Source organism: Populus alba, chromosome 6, assembly GCF_005239225.2.
Source record: "Populus alba chromosome 6, ASM523922v2, whole genome shotgun sequence".
In the NCBI taxonomy this organism is placed as follows: domain Eukaryota; kingdom Viridiplantae; phylum Streptophyta; class Magnoliopsida; order Malpighiales; family Salicaceae; genus Populus; species Populus alba.
In genome coordinates, this window is record NC_133289.1 from 9,280,651 (window position 1) to 9,290,996 (window position 10,346).

At 34.3% G+C, this 10,346-nt stretch overlaps 1 protein-coding gene across 3 annotated transcripts; it reads left to right on the plus strand.

Annotated features, from left to right (window-relative positions):
* Nucleotides 1-357: 357 nt before the first annotated feature.
* On the plus strand, nucleotides 358-7,695 carry LOC118048250 (uncharacterized). Of its 3 annotated transcripts, none has more exons than XM_035057854.2 (9): nucleotides 358-832; nucleotides 904-1,617; nucleotides 3,966-4,051; nucleotides 4,177-4,345; nucleotides 4,707-4,795; nucleotides 5,613-5,777; nucleotides 5,935-6,012; nucleotides 6,981-7,084; nucleotides 7,222-7,695. In XM_035057854.2, exons 2-9 carry the CDS (start codon nucleotides 930-932, stop codon nucleotides 7,325-7,327), a joined length of 1,485 nt encoding a protein of 494 aa, XP_034913745.1. In that variant the 5' UTR covers nucleotides 358-832; nucleotides 904-929; the 3' UTR covers nucleotides 7,328-7,695. The 3 variants fall into 3 exon arrangements, with proteins under 3 accessions (XP_034913745.1, XP_034913747.1, XP_034913746.1); XM_035057856.2 differs by having other exon boundaries at nucleotides 359-832; nucleotides 938-1,617; XM_035057855.2 differs by having other exon boundaries at nucleotides 360-832; nucleotides 3,975-4,051.
* The last annotated feature ends 2,651 nt before the right edge of the window (nucleotides 7,696-10,346 follow it).

Sequence of the window (10,346 nt, forward strand, 5' to 3'; positions counted from 1 at the left end):
GTTGTTACAAGAAAATTAGTGTTTTCAATGAGATTAAAATTATTATTTTTTTATATAATAAATTAATGCCATATAATTAAGTTAAAAAAAATCCAACATATTTATCAAATTCTTTAGCTGCATGTATTTTTTTAATTTTAGGGATTAGTTTTTAGTTAGCATGAAGATTTTTTTTTTTAGTATTTATTACCGTAAATCTTCATTCTAATAAATATCAGATATTGAGTTTTGTTTTTGTTGTTAGAAAATACACTAGCAACTTTTAAATATTTTTATTAAAAAGAAACATGCTCTGACCCGTGATTATCTGCTGCCGAGGAAATATACCGCGGAGCGGACACCATATTACTTTGATAATCAAATCATTATCATGTGTATAGAAAATGAAAGAAGAGACCAACCCTCCTCCTCCCTGAGCTATCAGCAACAATTCCTTTGTCGTACTTGCCCTTCTCCATTTTCCCTCTCCCTCACTCCTCTCTGTGTAAGCATCACCATCAACGTAGAGAGAGAAACAAGAGAAGGGAGGAAGAGGGAAAATAAATAAATTAAAAACCTACTTTCTTTTTGTTTTTTCAATTTTGTTCCAGATAAAGAAGAAGAAGAAAAATCCGATTGATTGTTTGATCGATTCTCCCTTTAATGGCGATACAATAGTCAAGTTACGACGCTTTCTTTGTCGTTGACCTTTTCCTTTTCTCTTCGTTCATTGACCTCCCTTCAACCCCCCATATTTATTAGGGTTAGGGTTTCTCGAATGCCTCCTCGAATCTAATATCCTCCTTATTTCTAACTCCCTTTTGTCTTCATCGACGGAGTTTCGCTTTCGTAGGTAGTGTTATTCCCTTGTCCTCTTCTCTACAATTTCGATCAATTTTTGTTTTTAATTTCTTAACTTGACAGGGTGATAATAATATAAAATATATGTGATGGTTAGGGCTAGGGCATCATCTACTGCTGATACGATAATGGAAGGGTCAGGGAATATTTCTGATCCGTACAGAGGCAGAGGCGGAGGAAATAGTAATAGCAGCAACAATTCTTCACCTTCTTCTTCGAGGAGATATGGAATGTTATCAGCTTCTAGTATTCTTCAAGCACCTATTTCTCTTTTATTAGAGTATTCTGGTCTGTTAAGAACTACTCGTTCAACTCACCAAGAAACAGAGTCTTTGATTCCGGGTGGAGGACTTGCCTCTACTAGACTTGATGATTCGTCGGCTGCGGTGGTCTCTAATAATGGGGAGGTTGCGATTAGGATAATTGGGTCGGGGGAGCATGAACATGACAGGGATGGTTCTGGTGGATTGGTTGTGGGGCAAGTTGGTGGAGGGCAGAATGAGGTGTTGGGACAGCAGCAAACGATGGGTGCAGATGTTCTACAGGGTGATTTGAGAAGTGATCATGGAGGAGGAGGAGGAGATGCCACTGGTGGTGCCGGTAGTCATCAGAGTTCGAGTGTGGGTGGGGATGGGGAAGCTGCTGATGGGGCTGGGGGTAATGGGAGGGATTCAACATACCAGAGATATGACATTCAGCAAGCTGCCAGGTGGATTGAGCAAGTGCTACCTTTTTCTTTGCTTCTATTGGTTGTCTTCATTCGCCAGCATTTGCAAGGTATTGTTTGTATATTGCTTTATCTTGAAATCAGTGGTTTGGCCTTTTTATTATTATTATTATTATTATTTTAAATTTCTAGAGTGGAATTCAATAATGTAAAAAGGAGAACTGGACGCTTGAAGCATGTGGAGGAACCATATTTTGGATAAACAATTCCTACCAACTATGTTCTTGGCAAAAACTGTTAGTGAATAGATATATTGTTGATGTACCGGAAGACTTCCACTATGATGGGATGGATATTAGTCTATGGTTATTTTGGAGGGATGAGTAGCTTGCAAATGGTTTCTTGGTCAATCAGCATGTGTTTGAGCGAGTTTTTATGAAGCAAATAAAAAAACAGCACTGGTGGTTTTCTGGAGGTTATTTATTTTGTTTTGCTTGCCATTACTGCCCGGGTGTTGCTAACTACTCTTTTTGTTTCTGATTATGACTCAACTCTTTTCCACTGAATTCCTCCTTGTTACATTCTCATGTTATTTATGATGAATCTTTTAACTAGAGAAGAACATTTCTATTGCACTAACCTGTCAGTATCTTGCTCTGCAGAGTGATCCATTTTCCATGTACAAAATAACCTCGTATTTCATCCTTGTCATCACTGCTCTTCACAAAACAGTTTCACACACTCTCACCAGATGTTGAAATCTAAATTTGCATATTTGTGAATCTTGCTGTAAGGTCAAATAGACTCATTTGGCTTACCAAATTTTGTAGGTTCTTTTCTTTTCATCTCAAATTTCTTTCTCCAATTGGCCCTGGTCCTTTGTATGCTGAATTGGCTTTTTGCTGTTTTGAGGTGATGATTGGATTAGGTAGTTGATCCTATCCATTACCTAGTGTTAACCAAATGAAGAATTATAGGAAGCCATTGTGAGAGGAGAGGATGGGAGAAGGGAAGAAAAACTTAAGTACAGGGACTAGGAGTGGGAGGAAGAAAGTCAAATATTAAAATATGGTTGAAAGAGAGAGATCTTAAAGAATTGACCTTCTTAATTGGAGCTTTAGATTTATCATTCCATGGAGCTGGATTAAATTACATTTCTATGATATTGGGTGGATTCTTCTTGGGTTGATATTGTGGTGTTTTCAACATGAACAGCTTTGGATTCCCTAAAATCTTGTACAAATTATGGTTACTGAACATGTGAAGCATGCAGGGGGAACCATATTTTGTTTTAGTGATTCAAATTGGGAGCATGGTATGTTTTTGTCCACTGCTGTCAGTGAATAGATAATTTGTTTAGGCTGCATACTTTCACCAAAGATGGAATGTAAATTAATCAGGGATTTTTTGTTGGAATGGTCAGCTTTGCCAATTGCCCGGGTATTTAGTTTTTCATTAACGTTATTTTTAGAAAGTTCTTTAAAGCAAAGAACAAAAGGACAGGGATGGTCTCTAGGAAGCAAAAAGCTGCATCAATGTTGCAAACCTCACTTTTTGTTTCAATCTAATTACATCTCAGTTGAATAAATCTCAATCCTCTTCAACTGAACTCTTCACTGTCTTGTGTTTCATAATTCTCAGGCATTAAGACTGAAGATTTTAACTAGAGAAGAAATGTCTATGGTGCTAACTTGCTAGTTTGTTATGCTTGAGAGTAATTCATTGTCGATTTATAGAATAACCACCATTTCAATTCTTGTCACCCTTGATATTCTAACAACAGCCTCACCTTCATTCTGTGTGTAAATGCATGTGAATATTGGTCATTTTTTAAAAAACTATGTTCTATTCCTTTCATCTTGAATGTCACCACCCATTTTTCTCCAATTGTTCCTTTTTCTTGTAGGGTGGATTGGTGCTTATTTGTTTTAAGATCCTCTAGATTAGGCAGATGATCCGACTCCAGAACTTTTGTTAACCAAACAAAGAATTATAGAAAGTAAGACAAGAGGAGAGGGATTGAAAATTAAGAGGACACGGCACAAATTCCAGGGATTTAAAATAAGAGGAAGATAATCCAACACTTAAAACCATGGTTGAATTCGGAGTGTTCTTGAGAAATGAACGTTCTTGAAGTAAGCTTTTCCACCACAAAACAAAAATCTGTCTATTACCTGTTCATTGCCCGGTTCAATAACAAGTTTAAAATGACATATTTTTTCATGATTTCTTATGGTAGGAAAAAGGAAAATAAAATTTTCATTCACAAAAGACCAAAGAATATGGATTGCTGCTCACTAATCACATCACTAGTTGTTTGTCTCTTGACTTTTTTTAGAGGAAAAAATTCTTACAGAATTCAGAGCATGTTGAATTCTTGTCTTTTTTCCTTAAGTTTTTATTTCATATTTTAAATTTTAAATTTTAAATTTTTTTGTGACATTGCTCTATATACAAGGACTTGCAGGCTTCTTTGTTACAATTTGGATTGCTGTTGTCATGTTCAAGTCTAATGATATTCTACGAAAACAAACAGCTCTGAAGGTATTTAATTCTTGCTGAACATTTTCTGAGCTTTTCTATAGGGACTTGTGCTTAGTGAGAATTTGAGAATCTCTTAGTTGGATTAGATTATGATTTTTGAGCTTAGCAGCTGTTGGCCTCTGCAGGGAGAGAGGAAAATCTCTATGCTTGTTGGCATCTCTCTTGCATTCACAATTCATGTGGTTGGTGTTTACTGGTGGCATCAAAATGACAATCTTCTGTACCCATTGATTATGCTTCCCCCCAAATCTATACCTCCTTTCTGGCATGCTATTTTCATCATCATGGTGAATGGTAAGTTACTGTTTGCAAGTTATTGACATATTTCTCTACTTCTGATTGGCTAAAGATGCACTTTATGCTTTAATGTTGTAAAAAATAAAACCTAAAAATTTAGTGATGGCACTTTATCTCATATGTCATGCATTTGTTAAGTTTTGCACGGAATATGTAGAAAAACACCTACACGCAGAGGACCTCTCTCAGCTCTTAGAAATATCAATTATTTCTCATGACTTCCTCTGAAGTTTCCCCCCTTAATTAACTGCAGTTTCCTATTATGTTCTCATATGTGAATGGGATGTTTTGAACCCCTTTAATTTGTGTGCAATTATTTTCTTCTTTTTAGAGGGTTCTTATTATTTTTCTTTTCCAGATACTTTGGTCCGGCAGGCAGCAATGGTATTCAAATGTATTCTGTTAATTTCTTACAAGAACAGTAGAGGTCGAAATTATCGTAAACAGGTGAGATATCATATAGAATGTATTGTTCTATTTGGGTTTTTGACGCAGCATATAATATGGATAGAAGTTAGGATTCTCAAGCCCAAGCTTATAGATCTAAGCTGTAGAGAAATTTAGAGAAAACTCACTGGTATTTTATTAAAATCTGAATTATAGTCTTCTCAAAATAAACTAGACACCCCTATTTATATTATTCCTAAAATCTGTTATGGGAAAATTAAAACTAAAATCCTTTATAGGAAAGATTTCCAATTAAAACTTATGAATCCAACTAGCATTAGAATTTTTAAATATTAAAGTGCTAGTCAAATTAAAACTCTCGATCTAAATAGGATGAAGAATCCAAATACTCCCAAGATAAATAAAGACAATCCCGCACAGTTACTTTCGAGCCATATTTGAAGGCCTTATCGATCTCCAATCATCATGAAATATTAACCCAACAAGAAACAGGGCCTTCAAAATCTTTTGTTAAAATCTCAATTGGATCCAATGGTGGGATTAAAAGTTATGTTTGATTTACCAAACTGCGTCTTAGACTCTCATTAAACTCTTCAAAAACTAAAAATCTTAGCCATTAATAAAATAATGCAACAAACATTATTATGCCAAGAATATGGAAGAAATTTCTCCATATCAGTTTTGATTTCTTTTAAAAAGGATCTGACTATTGAAGCTGGTTGGGGTTTGGCACGTCTACTAATCGGATGGAGGTCTCAATCAACTTCTTTCTGTCATTCTCTTTAAGAAGTTTTTGGCATATACCTGAGCATTTATTATTTTGCCTTATTTTCTGAGCATGGTAATTTTTTTCTAGGGTCAAATGCTTACTTTGATTGAGTACCTGATGCTGCTGTACAGAGCCTTATTGCCTACACCAGTCTGGTATCGTTTCTTTTTGAACAAAGAATATGGCAGCCTCTTTTCATCACTCATGACTGGGCTGTATCTAACTTTCAAGCTTACATCTGTTGTTGAGAAGGTACAAGTTTAGTGATTTTATTGTTTTTGTTTCCTGCACCTGTTGCCTCCTTTGGCCTACATTTGGTTAGGAAAATATTGAGCAAGCTGAATGGCTTGTCCCTTCTTAGCCTGGGTTATCATTTCTTCAATCACTCATTTTGGTTGGTAAATTGCAGGTACAATCCTTCTTTGCTGCTTTGAAGGCATTGTCACGGAAAGAGGTGCACTATGGGGCATATGCAACATCAGAGCAGGTACTGTTGATTTCTCTTTTGTCTTATATCAGGGCCCCTTTTGGAACATTAGCGCATATCTAGGTGCAAATCTGCAGTTATTTCGTTTCCTTCTTTTAGGGGTTTTCATAGGACCCAAAGATATAGTAAATAGTCCACACTCATTTATGTTTTGATGAAATAAATAGCCCATGTTTATGCTATGGCACAAAAAAAAAAGAAAAAAAAAGCAGAGAGAGCCATCAATAGAAAGTGCATCAATGGATCAGCCTTAGACAAGGATAATTAACTAAGTCCCTAAAAAGTATTGCAATTTCAATATTGCCATTAATAAAATGCCACATCACGAATACTCCATCCCTCTTCATTTTAATGATACTCACTCTCCCCCTACTCCCTTTTCCTTGATCTTTTATAGTTATATTGTACACTTTTGTGCATAGTTGAATCCCATTTACTAATTGTTTAATTAAAGCCAAGAACATGAAATATACAATTATTCTCTTTCACCCAAAACCTAAGATCAATTTTATGTCCTACATATTATTTTCTTTTTATTTTATGCTTTTTTGTAAAATTATTTAGGGATTTAAAGGTTTTCCTTTTATGCACATAATTATAACTCGATTTTAACAAGGCCTTGTAGATGTCTCTTTTCTTCTTCTTCTTTTTTAAAATTTAACCCCACCGCCCCCAAAAGAAAAACTCTGAGCTCTGCCACTGCATTGTTGGGGAAGAACAAGCTGAAAACAGGAGCGTTCTCACTTTTCCTAGCTGTTTGATTGCAAATAGTTGGCGCCTTTTTATACAATAGCAAACCTCCTTTTTGATCCAATGATAGCCTTGAGATGAATAATTCTATCTCTTGTGTTTCATCATTTCCTCAGATTAATACAATAGATTTGTGATTATTTTGTGGCATTAATGGTTCTTGACAAGTACATGGGATAGTTTTCCATGCATTCTAAGTCATCAATGCTGTAATGCAGGTCAATGCAGCAGGGGATCTGTGTGCCATATGCCAGGAAAAGATGCACGCTCCTATACTACTTCGATGTAAACACATATTTTGCGAGGATTGTGTATCAGAATGGTCAGTTTATATGACCTATTACAACCATCATTTCATTTCCTGTTTGTTATTTGAACATAATTTGCTCTTGCTGAAATCAGTTAGCCAGCAGTAGTTAATTCATTTGTGTTTTATCTGAACTGAGAGTCGGTTTACAGGTTTGAGAGGGAAAGGACGTGCCCCTTGTGCAGGGCTTTGGTCAAACCTGCAGATCTCAGATCGTTCAGTGATGGCTCAACTAGTTTATTATTCCAGATATTCTAGAGGTGTCTACTGTAGAGACCAGCGAGTTTTTCTGCACGGGAGCTCCAAGCACATACCGAAAACTGCCCTTTCCTGATCATCATCTCATCCATACACGTATATGTGACTGTATTTGGCTCTGGCTTGTTCAGTGGTTACTTACCCAAGAAAATTAAACCAAAGATTAGTGGAACTTGAATTGGCTGCCCGTTTGTTTGTTGTATCGGGGAAGGATGAATGTATCTAATGGCCTTTGAAGACAGTTCCTCAAATGATTAACAATATATACGCATATCATTTTCATTTGCTGTCAATTAAAGTTTTCCTTGTTATTTTCTGAAAATTGTATATACTCTTAATTCTCAAGGAATGGATGGATGCGTTTACTATTTGGAACATAGCAACCTGGTTGGTGTCTAGTTTGGAGTGTTTAGCTTCCTGCTTCGTGTTGGTGGCTGACGTTGGCCTTGCACCATCTCTATCTCGTGCCCTGCCAGTCAGCAGCCGCGACTGTGTGCAAGAAGTGAAAGAAATATCTCTATATTTTTTTTTTCTTAATGCTTAATCTATGGTATTCTCTCATGTCTGTAAAAGCTACCTTGCAGTTCTGGCAAAAATTGAATCCCTGCGTAACTGGTGCATGCTGCCATGCCCCTTTGGAGGATGAAATGAGTCTCTGAGTCGGTCTAGACTTGTTGGAGGTGGCTGCCACAAACATTACTTCATGAACTAGTATTAGAAGGCAAGTTCTGGTTAGTGCAAAATGCAATCAGAAATTCTGGGATAATAAGAAAGCAAGGGTTATGTCGATGATTGCAAGGAAACTTCAATGGTTGGTTCTACGCAAGGCAATCCGTGAAGCTGTTCCAACACTCTCAAAACTAACTCCATTTTCTTTCAAGGTAAAGCGTGTAAAAGAGGTTTTTTTTTTTCCAGGTGATCGCAAAAGAAAAAAAAATGGTTTGCAATCGGTGTTAAACTAGAAAATCAAACAAGAGAATGAATAAAAGAATTAATTATGCAGTAGCAGTCTCTATTATGAAACAATACCGTGAGTTTTCAATATATATAACATCTGTTTATACAATTATATTTATAAAAGAAGTCTTTCCCAGAGATGTTAAACCTAACGGGCTTTGGACATTAGGATAGCATTGTATATAGATGAGCTAGTCTACTACTTGTTAGGTGTCCTTCGGGAAAAAAAACCACTTTCAACTTGGACTGAAGATAGGAGAAGGGAGCATGAGATAATGGGCTGCTAATAACACTTCCTTGTGCTTGACTGCTGAGCCAGATTATTTTTTTTATATATAAAAATTATTTTCAGGTACTGTAAGTATTTTTAAAAATAAAGAAAAAGTTGAGGCTTGGTTTATAGACCGATTGAATTAAATAAATTGATTTTATTTTAATTAAAAAAATAAAAATAAAAAATGATAGTAAATAGATAAAATTTTAAAAAGAAAATTGATTAGGATAACTTGAGGAAACTTTTTTTTTTTAAAGGACAAACGATGCAACATAATTTATAGCTTATTAAATACGGAAGAATGAAACGGGATAAAAAAAGGACATAAGAAAAATTAGCCCTAGTCAATCCAAATCTAAGTTAACACAACAAACCTGTAACCCCGATAATCAAGGTTGAGTCAACCCAAGATATCTTGTCAAATTTATACCCTAGATTATGAGATTGAAATAACCTAAAAAAATGAATAAAGAGAATTATAAAGCTGATTTATTTTAAAAAAATAAATATTAATCCATGTTAACTTTTCAAACTCATGATCCAGGTCATTAGATTTGAAATATTCTATTTGAAAAACCATAAACCCAATTACTAAAAAGTAATTTTAATTATACAAAAGAATTATAAAAATAGTGATTAAAAGAATGAGAATCAAAATTGAAATACAAAATAAATTTTATATTGGGTTGAATGGTGAAATTGAAAAGAAAAAAAACAATTTAGCAAAAGGAACAAAACAAAAATTAAAAGAATGAGGATCCGAATTGATATAAAAAAAACATTTTGATTGAAGGGTGAAATTGAAAAGAAAAATCACTTTAAAAAAATAAAAATAAAATAACAAGGAGGACCAAATCAGTAAAAATAATATATCATAAATTTAAATTGAATGATGAAATTAAAAATAAATTAAACTTTTATAACAAGGCCAAAAAATATTAGAAATCAAAATAATGACAATTTAAAAATATAATACCATAAATTTGGATTCAAGAATGAAATTAAAAACTAATAAAACTTTTAAAAAAGGACAAAGGAAAAAACTTTAAAACCAAAGATTAAGGACTACCTTGAAAAAAACAATACATGTCAAATTGGAATTTGTGGACGAAATTGCAAACAAAGAAAACTTATACAAAAAAGCTGAGAATAAAATTAGAAATCAAAAGAATAAGGACTAAAGTTGAAATACCTCTAATAAAGAGGGTCAAGTTATAATTTTCAGGAAAAGAAAGAGAGAAAAAAAGGAGTCAATTAATAACCAGCCAAACCACCAATGACGACATGTGCCACTCTAAAAAGAACATGATATGGTGACACTTACAACAACATGGTGAATTGATATTTTTGGAGGCCATGAGACTCCACACGCGCAATCTGAAGGGTGTAGGCGTCTACCACCCGCCTTCAAGTGCCTTGCATGTGCCTGCTTTTTTTTTTTTTTTTAATTTTATTTATTCAAATATCAAATTACCCTTGAGTTGACTTGATAATCATTCAAAAACTATTATGAAAAGACCAAAAAGCCAACTTTAAGTTTAAATCCTTTGCTTTTAAGAGTATTTTTGTTATGCTACTATGCATTTTAATTGTTTATTATTTTTTATATTTGATCAAATATCAAATTGCCTCTTAGTTGATATTATAATAATAGAAATATCATTATAAAAATACAAAAATGCCCCTAGACACTAGATTTAATTTTTTTTTTTGTTTCTAAGAGTATTTTGGTTATTTTATTGTGCAATCAAGAAGAGAGAAGACTTATTTGTTTTTGGACAATTTGAT

Coding starts and splice junctions, on each gene's coding strand:
- LOC118048250 (XM_035057854.2), top strand. CDS start 930: ATGGTTAGGGCTAGGGCATCATCTACTGCTGATACGATAATGGAAGGG. Junction 1,618..3,965: donor CATTCGCCAGCATTTGCAAG/GTATTGTTTGTA, acceptor TCTATATACAAG/GACTTGCAGGCTTCTTTGTT. Junction 4,346..4,706: donor TTTCATCATCATGGTGAATG/GTAAGTTACTGT, acceptor TTTCTTTTCCAG/ATACTTTGGTCCGGCAGGCA.